This window comes from Neomonachus schauinslandi, chromosome 4, assembly GCF_002201575.2.
Source record: "Neomonachus schauinslandi chromosome 4, ASM220157v2, whole genome shotgun sequence".
Lineage (NCBI taxonomy): Eukaryota > Metazoa > Chordata > Mammalia > Carnivora > Phocidae > Neomonachus > Neomonachus schauinslandi.
In genome coordinates, this window is record NC_058406.1 from 32,862,541 (window position 1) to 32,881,278 (window position 18,738).

An 18,738-nucleotide genomic window follows, 5' to 3' on the forward strand; every position below is an offset into this window, starting at 1 on the left:
TTCTCAAAGTCATTCTTTCAAATATCAAGGCTAATAGGTGTTGCAAAGGACAGTGTACATGTGAAACAAATAAAACCCTTAGCTGCTTCTCTTTGCCTTCTTCCTCTCTGGTGCTACACCTTTGAAAACCCACATACCATAAGTTTTCAGGAAAAAAAAAGTTTCAAATAACCTTTTTGGGGAAGAGGAATCTTTCCCCTAAAACTTTTATCTGCTTTTATATCCCCACCTTCCAGGTCTACCTGCAGTGATTACAATTATAAAGAACAAGTTGGCAGGTAAAGATGGGCAGAGACTCAGCAATTGAAACCTAGAGAAAACGTCTGTGCCCCTGGCATTTCTCAAGAAAATGAAGCATATTTACTTGGGAATTAGGTGCCTGTGTGTCTGGAAGCTTTTCTTAAAAACTAGTAAGGACTCCTTCACAGCCACATTGCTCCCAGGAGAGAGTCAGGTGGCAGGTGAGATTCCAGTTGGACCTGGGCTCAATCTTTGATCCCACCTGGGCAAACCTGGATGACAGAACATGTCACTGACCAGTCCTTTTCTCTTAATCCTTATGCTAGCCCCTAAATGGCTGCAACAGAACACAGACAGCTGGGTGTACACATTTTCCAGACTCAAAAGAAGGAGAGGGTCATTTATAAAATGGCACTCTATAAAAATGTTCTAATAAATGTGATTTCACTAGATTATCAACACAACCCACGGAGGTCAGTAGCACTATTCTCATTTCATAAAATCAGCCATCCAAGGTCAGACAGAGAGTAGGACTCAAACTTTCAAGTCCTATGCTCTTCCCACCATATTAAGCTGAAATGTGTTTCTCACACCATTAGCTTTCATGCAGGGTTTAGCAGTTACCAAACACAAAATAAGCCCACTTTAGGTGACATTGTGAGAGAAAACCGACCTGTGTAATTACACTTGTAGAGGGCAGAGAGTGCATATTGCATAGCATTGCAGATGGTCAGGTCTTTTCACAGAGAACCCTAAAACCTTGGATCAGGATTTCAATATCTGGGTCATTGTACTGGTAGTGAAAAGGCTGAGAGTGTCAATTTGGTTTAAAATAATGCCATATAAAGTCATAGGACTCAGGCTCAGAGGGATGAGAATAATAACACTGATACTCATGTTAGAGAGACAATGCAATAGAATGGGGGCTAGCGGGATTTGAATATAAATCCTCACTCTGATTGCAGATACAACCTAAGGCTTTAAATACTGGTGTATGCTGAAAAATCTGAACTATATCTCCATCCTAGATGTCTTCTCTTAATTTATCTATCCAATTGCCTACTTGCCATCCATCTTCATTTGGATATCTAATAGAAATGTTAAAATAAACATTTTCTAAAGTCAAACTTCAGATCCCTTATAAGCTTGCTCCTCTCACGGCTCAAGCTCAATCACAGCAATTCCATCCTTTAATGTGGCTAAGAGTTTTTTAAAAAGCAACTCAAAGACTTTCTAACTTTTCTCTTTCTCCCATGTAATACATCAGCAATATTGCCAGTTCTCTTTAAAATATGTATCCCCAAAAAAGATCACCTCTCATCATCTACACCATTACTACTCTGATCCAGATCATCATCTTCTCTTGCCGGGAATATTGCAATATCCTGTAACCAGTTCCAGGGAATCCACTCTCTTCCCCTACAGTCTATTCTTAGCACAGTAACTAGAGTGATCTTATTAAATTGAAAGTCAGATCATTTAAACATTATGTAAATCCTCCTCTCAAACTTTCCAGTGGCTTCAGGTAATGCCCAGAAGAAAAACCAAGGCCCCCATCACCTCCTTGGCTCCACCTCCTACCTCCCACCTCTCACTCTGTCTGTCCAGCCATCCAGCCTTTTGTTGCTCCTCATTCAAGGCATATTCCTACCTCAGAGCCTTTGCACTTACTGTTCTCGCTGCTAGAAATTCTCTTTCCCCCTCATCTCCTTCAAGTATTTTCTCAATCTTCTCAGGGAAGACTTGAGTTTTTCTGACCATCCTGCTTAAAACTAAAATGTCCCACACTCCCTAGTCCCATCTCCTGTTTTATCTTTCTTCATAGTAGTTAGCATCTTCTAATGTACAATATAATTTTAACAGTTTCCCTCACAAAAATGCAGGGATTTTTATCTTCCTGATTTATTGTGTACCATCAGATTTTAGAACAGTGCCTGGCATGTAGTAGGCATTGTAAATCTTGGGTAAATGGATAGACTGGATCTGAGCAGGGCCTTGAGGCAAGCCACTGGTGCTGCTTATGGTGGAACTATATTTAGTGCTGACCTTTGCGTCCTATAAAGCTAGCCATTGTCCTGAGCTCATTTTGGGTATTTCTTTGGACTTATATAGCTCTCGACATTTTTCTAAATAAGAACTGGACCAGACCATCTACAGATATCATCTACAGCCATCCCACAAGGCTACAAAGTCAATACCTGCTATTAATTAGGTAGAGTCCAAGGGCTGTGCAGAGCAGTTTTTAATTTTCGGAACTGCAATTTAAAACGGAAAATGACAAACTAGAGCTTGTCTACACAGAGAAAAGAGCTTTTCAGTAAAGGACCCATGAAAGCATGAGAAAAGAATTTTTCAGTAAAGGACCTGTGAAACCATGCTATTTAGGGAAGAGTGGGAGATGCTGCGAATGCTTAGCTTGGGGACTTATGAGGAACCAGAGAGACCTCACCAAAGACTTCAAAAATTGTCCTATAGAAAAAGGTGGAAATGTGTGCTGTGTGTTCTCAGAGCAAAAAATTAGAAATGATTAGTGAAAGTTGTGGGGCGGGGTGTGAGGGACAAGCTTTAAGTGCAATTTACAAAAAAAAAAAAATCCAAAACCTCTAGTGATTAATCTGCCTGATAACGAAATATTCTGCTGGTAGTGGGAGAGTGAAATGACAAGCTCTCCATTTTCAGAAGTGTTCAAGCATAAGTTATAAGTCTGTATCATTCAGGGACACTATCACTGCTTTGGAAGTGAAGTCAGAATGTACAACTTTAAAAGTCCCTTTTACCACAAATATCCTAAGGTTCTAAAGATCAGTGACACCAAGATTCAGAGAATCTATGATTTTAGGGGTGACTTTTCACTATGCATCCAACCTCATAACACAATCTAGAGTCAAAACAAAGTAATATGGTACTGATGAAAACCAAGAGAGCCTGAAAGAACGTGGGAATGCAGTAGTAGTCAATTGGAGTGTGAACATTTAAAGGATAATTTAAAGGTTTTACTGGCTTATTTTTGCAGAAATATGCATGGTATACTATGCTTGGTACCCAGGAGGGGTTACTCTCCCGCCTTCTGAGCAGGCCCCACATAGGCTCTATTCAGGAAGGAAAAGGGAGAGCCTAAGAAAAAGAGCAGGCTAGAAGCTAAAGGAAGAACATTATTATAAAGCCTGCTTTAAATCTTTATGTTTTCCTGTTGAAAATACTTTATTCTTGTCTCCTTTGAGAGAATGTTCTAAGAATCAAATCAGGGAAATATGGACTACTTAAAAAATTGTTAAGTAGCAGCTGTATGTAAATCACAAGAGGACTACACAAGATCCAAGACAGAGTGCGGACAAGAAACATCCCGGAAGAGTATTTCCACTAAAGAAGAACAAAAACGTCTTCCCAGATCTTTCCTGTTCTAGTCTTTCTTCCACCCATCCCATCTTACACACTGCCAGAGAGACTGTTCAAAAAGGCAGAGCTGACCATGCTATTGCCCTGCTTGAAAGTCCTTTGAGGACTCCTGTTATCTGGGAACTAATGCCCAAAGTCCTTAGCAGGGTGCTCAATTCCCTTTAGAATCTGATCCTTACCTACTGGTATCCTACCTTTACTTCCTGTGCTTCTGCTCAATCTTCATGCTTTTATATGGCCCTCCAGCTAGGAATGGGTTTTGCATTTTAGCATGGTTGAAGAAAATTATTCATTGATATCTGTGGCTGCTTTTGCCTATGACAAGATTGGAGAAGCTGTGATAAAGACCATATGTGTCCCACAAAGCCTAAAATATTTACTGGCCCTTTATAGGCAGGGTTTGCTGACTCTAGCTGAAGACAAACCAACTTGTTCACCATCCTCCAAATATTCCAGGTCCTTTCACAAAGCTGTTTTCCATGAGGCGGTGTGTACCAAGGAGGCAGGAGAGGCTCTGGGGTCAAAGAAAATTAGGTTTGAATCCAACTGTGCCACAACAGCACAACCATGAGAGTCATTTACCTCACTAAACCTTCATTTCATCATTTGTAAGGGGCGCCTGGCTGGCTCAGTTGGTAGAACATGCGACTCTTAATCTCAGGGTTGTGAGTTCAAGCCCCATGTTGGTGTAGAGATTACTTAAAAATAAAATCTTTTTTAAAAATGTTAGCATTTCATCATTTGTAAAATTGGGAGAATAACATCTACCTTGAAGGTTTTTGTGAAGATTAAGTGTTATCTTAGGTATATGTAACACTACAGCAGTAAACATCTGTTATTATTGCTGCTACTATCATCAAATGACTGCCCAGTTGAAATGCTCTTCTCTGTTTTCTCCTCTTGGTAAAATCCTAATCAGGGAATTGTTCTGTGATTCCCACCAAGCTTCTCCTGTGATTCTCACCATACTTCTGGGCTATGATAACACCTTTAATGTGCTTCTGATACTCCCCAGACATGGGCTGGTACACACACTGGTTTGTGGAATTCCTTAATTGGAGAACCATGTCTTACCTTTCTATCTCCAGTTCTTAGCACAGGGAATGAGTAGGGGTTAATAACCATTGGATTAATGACTTTGTGAAGTTATGCCAATGGTTTAAGAGTTTGTTGCAAGGATGGACTCTCAGCCCAATGGTTTCTCCATCACTTTCTCTTTCAAAACTACTATCCAGGTCTTCTTCTCTAAGGACTTCCACCCAGGATACCCACTCCCAATACAACCAAAATCCTCTTCTTGGCAATTTGTTAGCTGAAATGCACAAAGTTAAATGGAAAATAGGAGAAATGAAATCAATAACGCATGAACACTCCTTGGTATTATCCTCCTCAAATGTGCTTCTTTGACAGTCTTAGTCTATGCCACTTGGAATGGCATTAAAGTGGGGGATGAGGCAGGGATGGATCCTATTTTCACCAAACACTTACCACAGACCAGTTACTTTACATCCAAGATAGGATACTTGTTAAGAGCATAGCACTAAAATCAGACTCAAGTTCTAATCCTGACTCCATGGGTAATTAGAAGAATGACCTTGGGAAAGTTATCTAAACTTTGTGTGTCTATGTCCTCTTCTAGAAGCCAGTAATAATAATACATTCGTCTCAAAGAATTGTTCTAGTGATTAATTGAAATATTACATGTAAAATTGCTTAACACTGTGCCTGCAGAGTAGTTAGTGCTCGAAAAGAGTGTAGCTATTACTGCTATATTAGTTCACTCTCACAATAAGGCTTTTTCAAAAATTCTGAATTATTAGGAAAAAAGGAAATTGAGACTCAGAGAGAGTAACTCTCCCGATGTTGCACAGTATTAAAGGACACAACCCAGATGGGTCTTTCGTCAAGGACCTCGTGTCACTGGGCTCTGCTGCTTCTGTACTACCTGCAGATGACTATCCTGTCCCAGAGCTCTGTCTGACAGGGATCTGGTGGGAGTAGCCTTCCCAGGCTCCTAGTCTTGTCTTTCACACCCTTTAACTATCCTCCCACTCTGATCCCAAATTTAGTACACACTCCTTCATACTCATGTCCCACCACTGCCTTGGACAGCTCCAGTATCATATACTAGTTTATAAGAGGGTCCTATTTTAGCCACTCTCCAGAAGCTGCTGCATCTCAGGAACTCCCTGGGAAATACCTGGTTGGTGTTTTAAGGAGGCCCATGGATATCAGGGATCAAGGAGTCCCAAAGGTGTAGCCAAATAGATCCCAGTGTCACCTCAGGAGTCTTCCAATCCTGGGGGATCCCATTACTCAGAGGAAGGGTCAGCACAGAGTAAGCAATCAGGATACAGAGACGGGCTATATGTGTTCCAAAGGACACCTAAGATTTGGGGGAACTAGAACTACAGGAGGGGTGTGGAAATTGGTACTTTAACTCAGGCCTCCATAATTGGGGCCCCTACGTGAGTGCAGCTAAGAAGCCAACATCAGAACTCAAGTTCTAGCTGCTCTACTGGTCTTACTTGAACTTTATTTAGGTCTTCGATAGAAAAAGAATGTCTAAACTGGAAAGCTCTTTTTTCCTAAAAAGATTTTATTTATTTATCTGAGAGAGAGAGAGAGAGAGATCACGAGTAGGGGGGAGGAGTAGAGGGAGAAGTAGACTCCCTGCTGAGCAGGGAGCCCGATGCGGGGCTTGATCCCAGGACCCTGAGATCATGACCTGAGCCAAAGGCAGATGCTTAATTGACTGAGCCACCCAGGTGCCCTAAACTGGAAAGCTCTTAAGTATTGCCTTCCCAAATCCACATTTTAGATGTGGGGAAACTGAGACACAGTGTCCAGAACTAACTGTGGAAAGTCACATAGACAACTAGGACTAGGTGTCAGGTATTTTGATCTCATTAGGTAATGTTGTCTCACCTGTCCAGTGATTGGTGTGTCCCACTGAAGGCTGAGCTGATTGCACACTTGAACTTGGCCTCTTCGTATTTCTATGCCTTATCCACTCACTTTTAGCTCTCCTTTCTGGGTGCAGGAAAATCTCTTCCCATCTTTGTCTCCACTGATTAAAGCACAAAGTGGGTATTTGAGCAAGGTGGGCTGGGTAGGAATGGAGAGATGAGGGAGATGAGTCTGGAGAAATTATCAGGACCAGATCATGGAGTCTTGTAGACCAGACCGAAGAGTTTATAGTATAACCTGAGGGCATCAAAGATCCATTGAAATTTATTAATAAAGAAAGTGACATGGTTTAGTGGCATTCTGGAGCTGACTCAGTGGCTCATGAAAGCCAATTGTGCTCACTTCTTTCCAACTCTGTGTTCAGTGATATCACACTGGTAGCATGAAATTGGTCATGGTGGAAATATTTACACCAAAGAAATTGGCAAACACAACAAATCAGAGCTTTTTACTTTCTCCAGAGAACTGGTTGTTAAATATTTACCAGCATACCATTGAGTAGTCAGATTAGTGTTTTTGAAAGGTTAATAGCCAGTTTGGCTAATAAGACTGGAAGGAGGAAGACTAGTTGGAGTCCATTAACAGAGTCCACCTGAGAGATTATTAGACTTTATTGGCCAGGAATAGTAAGGATGAAAAGAAGGAGACAGATTGAAGAGAACCAAAGGGATTTAGCAGGGACTAACTGGATGTGGAACATCAGTTGCTTTGGGCTGTTGGGTGGGTGATGATGCCATTTATTGAAAAAGCATTTGACAAAATACAGCATCCTTTCTTGATAAAAACTCTACACAGTGTAGGAATAGAAGGAACATACTTCAATATCACAAAAGTCATATATGAAAAACCCACAGTGAATATCATCCTCAACAGGGAAAAACAGAGCTTTCCCCCTAAGGTCAGGAACATGACAGGGATGTCCACTCTCATCACTGTTGTCCAACATAGTACTGGAAATCCTAGCCTCAGCAATCAGACAACAAAAACAAATAAAAGGCATTCAAATTGGCAAAGAAGATATCAAACTTTCATTCTTCGCAGACAACATGATACTCTATGTAGAAAACCCAAAAGACTCCACCCAAAAATTACTAGAACTGATACAGGAATTCAGCAAAGTCACAGGATATAAAATCAATGCACAGAAGTCAGTTGCATTTCTATACACTAACAATGCAGAAGAAAGAAAAATGAAGGAATCAATCCCATTTAGAGTTGCACCAAAAACCATCAGCTATCTAGGAATAAATCTAACCAAAGAGGTAAAAGATCTGTACTCTGAAAACTATAGAACACTTATGAAAAGAAGTTGAGGAAGACACAAAGAAATGGAGAAACATTCCATGCTCATGGATTGGAAGAACAAATAAAATGTCTATGCTATCTAAAACAATCACACATTCAGTGCAATCCCTATCAAAATACCATCAGCATTTTTCATAGAGCTGGAACAAACAATCCTAAAGTTTGTATGGAACCAAAAAAGACCCTGAACAGCCAAAGTAATGTTGAAAAAGAAAACCAAAGCTGGAGGCATCACAATTCTGGACTTCAAGATCTATTACAAAGCTGTCATCGTCAAGACAGTATGGTACTAGCACAAAAATAGACACATGGATCAATGGAACAGAATAAGGAACCCAGAAATGGACCCTCAACTCTATGGTCAATTAATCTTTGAAAAAGCAGAAAAGAATATCCAATGGAAAAAAGACAGTCTCTTCAACAAATGGTGTTGGGAAAACTGGAGATGCAGAAGAATGAAACTGGACCACTTTCTTATACCATACACAAAAATAAACTCAAAATGGATGAAATATCTAAAAGTGAGACAGGAAACCATCAAAATCCTAGAGAAGAACAGAGGCATCAACCTCTTTGGCCTCAGCCACAGCAACTTCTTGCTAGACATGTCTCCAAAAGGCAAGAGAAACAAAAGCAAAAATGAACTACTGGGACTTCATCAAAATAAAAAGCTTTTGCACAGCAAAGGAAATAGTCAACAAAACTAAAAGGCAACCTACGGAATGGGAGAAGGTATTTGAAAGTGTCTTAGCAGATAAAGGACTAGTATCCAAAATCTATAAAGAACTTATCAAACTCAACACCCAAAAACCAAAAAATCCACTCAAGAAATGGGCAGAAGACATGAACAGACATTTCTCCAAAGAAGACATACAAATGGCCAACAGACACATGAAAAATGTTCAACATCACTCAGCATTGGGGAAATACAAATCAAAATCACAGTGAGATACCACATGACACTGGTCAGAATAACTAAAATTAACAACTCAGGGAACAACAGATGTTGGTGAGGATGCAGAGAAAGGGGAATCCTCTTACACTATTGTTGGGAATGCAAACTGGTGCAGCCACTCTGGAAAACAGTATGGAGGTTCCTCAAAAAGTTAAAAAATTGATGGGCGCCTGGGTGGCTCAGTTGGTTAAGTGACTGCCTTCAGCTCAGGTCATGATCCCAGGGTCCTGGGATCGAGCCCCACATTGGGCTCCCTGCTCTGCGGGGAGCCTGCTTCTCCCTCTCCCACTCCCCCTGCTTGTGTTCCCTCTCTCGCTGTGTCTCTCTCTGTCAAATAAATAAATAAAATCTTTAAAAAAAAAGTTTAAAAATTGAGCTATTCTATGACCCAGCAAAAGGATACAAACCTCGTGATTTGAAGCACCTCAATGATTATAGCAGCAATGTCCCCACTAGCCAAAATATGGAAAGAGCCCAGATGTCCACTGACAGATGAATGATAAAGAAGATGTGGTATATATATATATATATATATATATATATATATATATATGTATTACACACACAATGGAATATTATTCAGCCATCAAAAAGAATGAAATCTTGCCATTTGCAATGATGTGGACGGAACTAGAGGGTATTCTGCTAAGCGAAATAAGTCCATCAGAGAAAGACAAATACCATATGATTTCACTCATATGTGGAATTTAAGAAACAAAACAGATGAACACAGGAGCGGGGAAGGAAAAATGAGATGAAAATTGAGAGGGAGGCAAACCATAAGAGATGCTAAACTCTAGGAAACAAACTGAGGGCTGCTGGAGGGGAAGTGGGTGGAGGGATGGAGTAACTGGGTGATGGGCATTAAGGAGGGCACTTGATGTAATGAGCACTGGGTGTTATATGCAACTGATGAATCACTAAATTCTACCTCTGAAACTAAAAAGAAAGAGAGGAAGGAAGGAAGGAAGGAAGGAAGGAAGGAAGGAAGGAAGGAAGGAAGGAAGGAAAGGAAACCCATGAGGCAAACATGTTTGAAGTGAATGGTGATAAGTTTCCTTTGGAACAGGAAGAGCTGCCTCTGAGATATTAAGCCGGGATGTCAGTCAAGCAGAAGGACACAGTTGTATGTTCATTACCTTTAACATTACAGAGGGCTAAGATTTACTATACTGAATCCTAATATTCAAATGGAATTGGAATTAACTTCACTAAATAGAATAGGATTTTAGAATTTCCCTCCATTGGGGGTCCTGGGTGGCTCAGTCAGTTGAGCATCTGCCTTCGGCTCAGGTCATGATCCCGGGGTCCTGGGATGGAGCCCATGTTAGGCTCCCTGCTCAGCGGGGCGTCTGCTTCTCTCTCTGCCTCTACTCCTCCCCCCACCACCCCTGGCTTATGCTTGCTCTCGCTCTCTCTCAAATAAATAAATAAATAAAATCTTAAAAAAAAGAATTCCTCTTCATTGTAGTTCTTCTCCCCATTGCACATATTCCTTCTTTCTCTGATGTTGGACATGAATCTAGAAACCCCCATTATGGCCCCAAGAGCTTTAGTTGCTCTGTATTGAGCAATTTTACCCAGGCATAAGGGCGAGAAGCTTTGTCCTTCCAGACAATTCATTTTCAGAGCCATTTACACCTCTGTCCTCTCCATGAGGGGACCTCAGCTTGCCTGCCCAGGGTTAGGTTGGCCTCTAAGGAACTACTCATTCAGTTCCATAACATTTGCCTGGGAGCCAAGGAGATGATAAAATTTTAAGCAAGAAGCATCAAATAGAGCTGAATACCACAGAGAAGATCATCTAGAGTCAAGTCTTCTAAGTTGAAGCATACTGTGCCACAACAGAAAAGAATGCTTCATGTCAGTTGAAGGCTTTGATGTTATAACTCTGGCTATATCCAAACTCACATCAATGCAATCATTCTTAGATCTTGGTATTAGTTCTCATAATGGGCTGGGGAAAATCTTGAAAAACCAAATTGAAGCAAGCTATAGATCAGTTCATTTCTATTTCAGTCTTTTTCCAAATAATTTTTTTCATAGGCTCTCTTTTATGTGTCACTCTTTTTGGCCCTGAGTCCTATTAAGATTATTTTAAATATCAGTGAGATAAAACTTCCACACAGTGTAATACACATGCATCTTAAATGCACAATCATAAATGTGCATGTGCCTAATACATGAAGCAAAAACTGACAGAATTAAAGTGAAAATCAGGCAATTTCATAATTGTAATGGCAATTACAATTGTAATACTGTGGCAATTGTAATACTCTTTTTTTTTTTAAAGATTTTATTTATTTATTCATGAGAGATAGAGAGAGAGAGGCAGAGGCAGAGGGAGAAGCAGGCTCCCCGCGGAACAAGGAGCCCGATGCGGGACTGGATCCCAGGACCCTGGGATCATGACCTGAGCCGAAGGCAGACGCTCAACCGACTGAGCCACCCAGGCGTCCCTGTAATACTCTTGACATAGTATTTGATGGAACAATTAGACAAAAAATCGTAAGGATGTAGATCTGAACAACAATGTCAACCCCCTTAATCTAATTGTCATTTATTAATCATTATAGCCCCAAACAGCATTCATTTAAAATGCATATGGAGGGGCGCCTGGGTGGCTCAGTCGTTAAGCGTCTGCCCTCAGCTCGGGTCATGATCCCAGGGTCCTGGAATCGAGCCCCGCATCGGGCTCCCTGCTCCGTGGGAGGCCTGCTTCTCCCTCTCCCACTCTCCCTGCTTGTGTTCCCTCTCTCGCTGTGTCTCTCTCTGTCAAACAAATAAAATCTTAAAAATAAATAAATAAATAAATAAAATAAAATGCATATGGAATGTTCACCAATATAGACCTTATACTGGGCCATAAAATTTCAAAATATTGAAATCTTACAGAGTATGTTATTTGAACACAATGGAATTAAACTAGAAATCAAAAAAAGAATATACCTAGAAAACCCCCAAATATTGGAAGTTAAAAAACACATCTCTAAATAACTCATGTATCAAGGAAGAAATCACAAAGGAAATAAGAAAATATTTTGAACTGACTGATAATGAAAAAACAACATAGTAAAATCTGTGGCTGCAGCTAAAGCAATTCTTAGAAAATTTATAGCTTTAAGTACTTATGTTAGAAAAAAAATGAAAGGTCTTTTTAAAAAAAATTGCAGATTCCACCTAAATAAATTGAAAAAAAAAATGAGATAGAAGTGGACAAATTATTAAGAAAATCAATGAAACCAAAAGATAATTCTTTGAAATGTTCAATAAAGGGGCGCCTGGGTGGCTCGGTCGTTAAGCGTCTGCCTTGGGCTCAGGTCATGATCCCAGGGTCCTGGGATCGAGCCCCACATCAGGCTCCCTGCTCTGCGGGAAGCCTGCCTCTCCCTCTCCCACTCCCCCTGCTTGTGTTCCCTCTCTCGCTGTGTCTCTCTTTGTCAAATAAATAAATAAAATCTTGAAAAAAAAGAAACGTTCAATAAAATTGATAGATCTCTAGTTAGTTGATGAAGAAAAAAAGAAAACACAAATTATCACTATTAGGAGGAAAGAGGAGATATCAAATAGTTCTCACAGATATGAAGAGTAATAAGGGTATGTTCTGACCAACTTTATGCCAATAAATTCAACAACTAGATAAAATGGACAAATTCCTTGAAAAATACAGCCTACCAAAATGGGCATGAGAAGAAACAGAAAGTCTGAATATTTCTATATGCATTAAATAAATTAAATTATGGACGAAAAACTGTGTCACAAAATAAAAATTAATAAACTGATTTCAGCAAAATTAAAAACTTTCATTTATCAAAAATACCATTAAAGATGGGAAAAAAGAGAGAGAGGCAAACCAAGAAACAGACTCAACTTCAGAGAGCAAACTGATGGTTACCAGAGGGGAAGGAAGTGGTTGAGGGGATGGGTGAAATAGGTGATTGGGGGTTAAGGAGTGCACCAGATGAGCACTGGATGTTGTACTAAGTGTTGAATCACTACATTGTACACCTGAAACTAATATTACACTGTATGCCAACTAACTGGAATTTAAATAAAAAAAAATTAAAAAATGAAAAGGCTCAAAATGGGTCAAAATTTTGAACATAAGACCTGAAACCATAAAATTCCTAGAAGAAAAGACAAGTGGAAACTTATTCCAGCCCAAACTGACTAAGATACTCACTGAAAAGAAAATAAAAAATTCAGCTAAGGATGTACATACAGGGATGATCATTATACCCCACCTTAGAAAAATACAGCAAAAATAGGAGGATGGTTGGTCATCCACTCTAATGCAACCATTTTCAGTGCTAGTCATGTCATAGGGGAATGCTCATGATATTCTGTGAAAAAAATAGGCCACGCTGAGATCGAGAAGACGAGCTCAGGGAATGGAAGGACAAAAATTGGACTTAAGGTAGTCTAAGGAGGAGGGCCCTGGCAAACATCACAGACTTTCAGTTTGGGACTCCCAGGGGACTGTGAGTAAAAGTCAGCCAGAAATATACCAATAAATACAAATACTGAAGCTCAGCTTTGAGTCAGCTCAACCCCTGAATAACTTAAGGTGATTTTCCACTGCCCAGACTGCCTTCCAGAGCAAAAAGTAAATCCACTCTGAAGGGATACAGAATCATCCAGAGCCTCAAATGATCTCTACAAGGTTTTTTATACTTAGTGTCTGGAATTCAATAAAAAATTACCAAACAAAAAGGTAAGAACTCACTAAAAAATTAAGAGAAAAACAGAGGCAATAAGAAATGGACCTATAGGATATCTAGATCTTGGAGTATATCAGACACAGACTTAAAAATAACTGTGATTAAATAAGATGGAGAATTTCAGCAGAGATTTGGAAACTAAAAAAGAATAAAATTAAAATTTTAGAATTAAAAATATGATTGTAATTAAAAATTCATTCCTGGGTTTCACAGCAGTCTAGACCCAGCTGGATAGAAAAATTAGTAAACTGGAAATTAGGTCAAAAGAAAATACAGAAACTGAAGCACAATAAAATAAAATTATGGAAAATATCTGTGTCAGAGACATATAGGTCATGACGAAAAGCTATAGAACAATGTTTGTATATGATCTCAATTGTGACAAATGGCACATAGATACATAAAGCAATACACAAAGATATTAAGAATAGTTAACTCTGAGGGGTGACATTTGAGGCATATTTTAATTACTTTACATTTTTCTATATTTCCCTCCTCAAATCCACCCATTCATACAATAGCACTTCTCAAAGTACATTTTTAGAAAATTCTAGTTTCTTTAGGAAGAACAAGTTCTGTGATTCAAAAAGTTTGGTAAATATTGTGTTAAAAGAATTAGCATAGGTGTTTTCCTTGTTTTTTTTTTTTTCTTAACACTCCATTCATTCATTCATTCATTCATTCATTCATTCATTCGGGAGAGACAGCGTGATAGGGGGTGATGTGGGGGGAGGTACAGAGGGAGAGGGACAAGCAGACTCCGTGTTAAGTGTGGAACCCGAGGCAGGGCTGAGATCATGACCCCAGCCAAAATCAGGAGTCGGGCACTTAACCGACTGAGCCAACCAGGCACCCCAGTGTTTTCTTTGTTATTAATTGTTCATTTATCTATTGGTTTATTACTATTAGTCTTCTCAGAGTCTTTAACCTCCTAACCTGTGCCCTGTGAAGCATGAAGACATCAGTGTTTCTGAGGCTATATGGGCAAGAAATCTTTTCATCGCAGACTGTCTCACAGGACCAGAGTTCCAGGTAACAGTCCTTGGTAAATATAGTCATCTAGAGCAGGGGAAAACCTGAAGTTCTTTACCACTGCATGGCAGGCCCTGTCTGTCATATCTGCTCTGCCCTGACTGGGCCTGTGTCCCAGCCATCCTTCCCATTCTCCATAGGCGCCATGTCTCTAGGCTTTCAGCAACCTGTCTCCTCTGTCTGGGATCCCCCCACCCCTGCTCCCTGCTCTCTTCTTCATGTATCAAGCTTCTACTCATGCTGCCAGCCCCCAGCAGAAATATGGCCTCATCTGTGAAGCCTAGCCTTCATCACTCCTTCAGAGTTTTGAACATGTTTCCAGCAGCACAGTTAGTACCTTATAGCATCCTTGTCTTGTACTTGTCTCTCACCACTAGCCTGGGGCTTAGCTTATCATGCCTGCACCCATAGGACTTGGCATTTGGGCACCAGACAGTAAGCATCAGTGAACATTTGACGCCATCATCATGACTAACTTTCTTTTCTCTGACAGGACAAGTATTTCTCAAGTAATCTTAATTTCTTTCTCCTATAAAGACAATATATACTGAATTTTAGAAATTTTAGAAAGTAGAGAAAATAAGAAATAAAATAAAAATCACATTATCTTACTACCTGGAGATATTCCATGTTAACATGTTAACATGTATCCATTCAGGCTTTTAAAAATGAATGTATGGGGCGCCTGGGTGGCTCCGTTGGTTAAGCGACTGCCTTCAGCTCAGGTCATGATCCCAGAGTCCTGGGATCGAGCCCCTATCAGGCTCCCTGCTCAGCAGGAGCCTGCTTCTCCCTCTCCCACTCCCCCTACTTGTGCTCTCTCTCTCTGTGTCAAATAAATAAATAAAATCTTTTAAAAAATAAAATAAAAATGAATGTATGAATATTTTATAAAACTTGGATTAATTTTATATACATATTTATATCTTGATTTTTTCCTACCTAACATTATATCATACTTTTCAATGTAATTAAATATTGCTTCAAAACATGATACACAGTATTGATTGTATAGCATTTAATAAAGTTGATATATCATATTTATAGCTGCTTCTAATAACTCTCTGATGAACATATTTGTACATAAAACTTGGTCTGCATTTCTGATTTCATTCTTAAGACAAAGTCTTAGAAGTGAAATTTCTGGACCCATATAAATATTGTAAAGGTTCATGATACATATTGTTACATGCTTTCTAATTATTGGTGTTTTTATTAAATGAATTAATATATGTAAAATTTTAGCAACTGTGTTGGTACATAAGTGTTTAATAAATAGAGCCATAATTATTAGTATTATACTCTTCATATAACAGATTTATTGAGTGCCTACTATGCGGAGGGCACTGTTCTAGAAAGGTAAGACCAAGGGTATTCTTTTCAGCAATACATGTGGGTGTCAGTCTCACTGCATCCTTCCTAGCATTATCACCATTTTTCTAAATTTTGCTAGCTTGATAGGTGAAAAATGTTATCCCACTTACTCAATTCATGTTTATTAATAATAAAAAGCAAACTTTTTTCCATATGATTATAACTGAACAACATTTAATCCTTTTTATCTCCTCCCCTTTTTGACCTGCCATGATTTCCTACATTTTGCTGGTCCTAATTCATCAACTCTCCCACTTACTGGCTTCATCTGCCCTCTCTGGCCTTTCCTGTGAAGTGTCTATCCCTTCACTCATAAAATATCTGTTGAAAGCCGGAATGTGGGCAGCATGGGGCTGGATCCTAGGGGTCAACTGAACAATCAGGGTCCCGCTTCATGGAAGTTGCCATCCAGCAGAGAACTCAGATGTTGAACCACATGCCTTTATTATGAGAGAGAGGCACAGGGTGCTTTGGAAGGCTCACTCTTGGAGCTCAAGAAAAGGCTTCTTTGAGGAGCTGCAGTTTAAGCCAAGACCTGGGCGATGAACAGAAGTCAATGTCATAACGGGGTAGGATGGAGGTGGGGTGGGGTGGGATTAAGGGTGAGGAGAGAACAAAGACCATATGTGGAAGCCCTGAAATGGAAAAGAGTGTGGCACATTTGAGGCAGAGAGGCCAGTTTACTTGGAAGGAGAGAAGGTGGAACAGAGTGACCTGAGACGGATCTTATGGGGAGGTCAGTGTGGCTGATCACAGCTGGCCTCCAGCCATCCCAGCTTGTCTCCAATCTGTATGTCCAAAGCAAGCACACCACACCCCTAAGTCACTGCATTGATGTTCACTCATCCCTCCCCCCAGGGCCAGGAATCCTCCAATGTCAGTGCCCTTGCCCTTCCTTCCAGCTAACCTAACACCATGTGTGTGGTTTCCAGAGAAGAATGAACCTTTCTCAAGATTCAGCCACAAGTCATACCCCAAAGCCCATTCCTTTTGTCTCAATAAAAGACTTTAATGGCTCACACACCTCTTCTTTGGTTACCTCCTGAGACTCTAAAACAAAAGAAAGCTGAAAGACTGATGTGTCTACAAGATATTTCATGATGACCAGTCTGTCAATTAAATCATGGGCTGTCCCCCAAGGGCTGTGTAGAGTTGACATTTGGGGCTGGGGGCTGTGAGTGTGCTGGTGCTGCTGGGTCATGGGAATGAGTGTTTGGAGCATTGATTGTGCATCATGAGTCTTGTTTCTCTGTCCCCCAGCTATCCTTCCAGGGTCTCATTCTGGGGCCCTGCCCCAGCCTGCTGCCTTGAAGAAAGCCCTCTTCACGTCCTTGTTCCACAGGCTGTAGATGATGGGGTTGAGGAAAGCAGAGATGACATTATAGAACAGGGCCAACTTTTTGTCATCCTCTGGGGAGGCTTCAGAGCTAGGCTTCATATACATGACCATGGCTGGCACACAGAACATGGTGACCACAGTGATATGGGAGGCACAAGTAGAGAAGGCCTTCAGTCGCCCCTGGACTGAACGGATCCTTGAGATGGCAATGAAGATGTTGACATAAATGACAAGGATAAGGGAGAGTGGGACCAGGATGACACTAAAGCCAAGAATGAAGTCTACCCAGTCATTGACTGAGGTGTCTGCACAAGCCAGCTTTAAGACTGCAGGGACTTCACAGAAGAAGTGGTTGATCTTGTTGGGGCCACAGTATGGCAGACGCATGGCAAAGACAGTGTAGATAAGAGCAGAGATGACACCCCAGAGTCCACAGAAAGTGACCATTACCCCACATAGCCATGGGCTCATGATGACCTTGTACCTGAGTGGGTGGCAGATGGCCACATACCTGTCTATAGACATCATGGTGAAGAGCCAGGACTCGGTGATGCCTAGCACCAAGAAAATGTACGTTTGGGCCACACAGCTGGCAAAAGAGATGGTCTTCTTCTGGCTGGCTAGATGTACCAACATCTGGGGCACAGTTGTTGTGGTATAGCCCAGATCCAACATGGAAAGGATGCCAATAAAGAAGTACATGGGTGTGTGGAGGTGTGAGTTCAGGCAGATGAGGATGGTGATTAAGCTGTTGCCCAGAATAATCAACAGGTAGGTCATCAGGAAGGCTGAGAAGAGCAGAGGAGTTGTCCTGGAGTTAAAGGAAAAGCCCAGAAGGATGAATTCAGTCACAGAGGACTGGTTAGGCTCTTGCATCCTGTTCTACTTCTAAATGAAAAAGAAAGGAACCGATTCAGACAGAAGACTAGCCAAGCTATGCACCAGGGTGAGGGTTTCTGATGGGGTTGGAGTAGCAGCGGTCATTGTCCAGTTATGATGAGACACCATGATCCCCCTCAACATGACAGCCCATTTTACCTGCTCTTGGCCACTGCCACTACTCTCAAGAAATCTGTGAAGAGGAAAGGGCTTCCACATCTGGTCCAGGCTCTGTCTCTGACCCACCGGTAACTACCCATTTCAGCCTCAGATTCCTCAGGTATAAAATGAAAGCATTGGGCTATCTGATCTTTACTTCCCCTTAGCATCCCCTTCTTCTTAGTAAGGCAGCCAGGCATTTAGAGATAAATATTGGCATACAGCCTCTATGCAGTTTGGCAAATTACAGTGAGAGAACTTACTTTGTCCTTTTGAAGACCTTAATTTATTTTCCACTCAGGCTGGGCCATCTCTCTGCTACCCGCGGGCCCCCTCTCAGGCCATGGTGTGTTAGAAGGAACACTGAG

The 18,738-nt window shown here is 40.7% G+C and overlaps 1 protein-coding gene across 1 annotated transcript; it reads right to left on the reverse strand.

The window, feature by feature from the left end:
* Positions 1-17,269: 17,269 nt before the first annotated feature.
* Positions 17,270-18,208, reverse strand: LOC110574961 (olfactory receptor 2A12-like). The gene has a single exon (XM_021683794.1). It carries the CDS (start codon positions 18,206-18,208, stop codon positions 17,270-17,272), a length of 939 nt encoding a protein of 312 aa, XP_021539469.1.
* Between the last annotated feature and the right edge of the window lie 530 nt (positions 18,209-18,738).

Bases quoted from the DNA above. Each gene is read 5' to 3' on its own strand.
- LOC110574961 (XM_021683794.1), bottom strand. From the start codon at position 18,208: ATGCAAGAGCCTAACCAGTCCTCTGTGACTGAATTCATCCTTCTGGGC.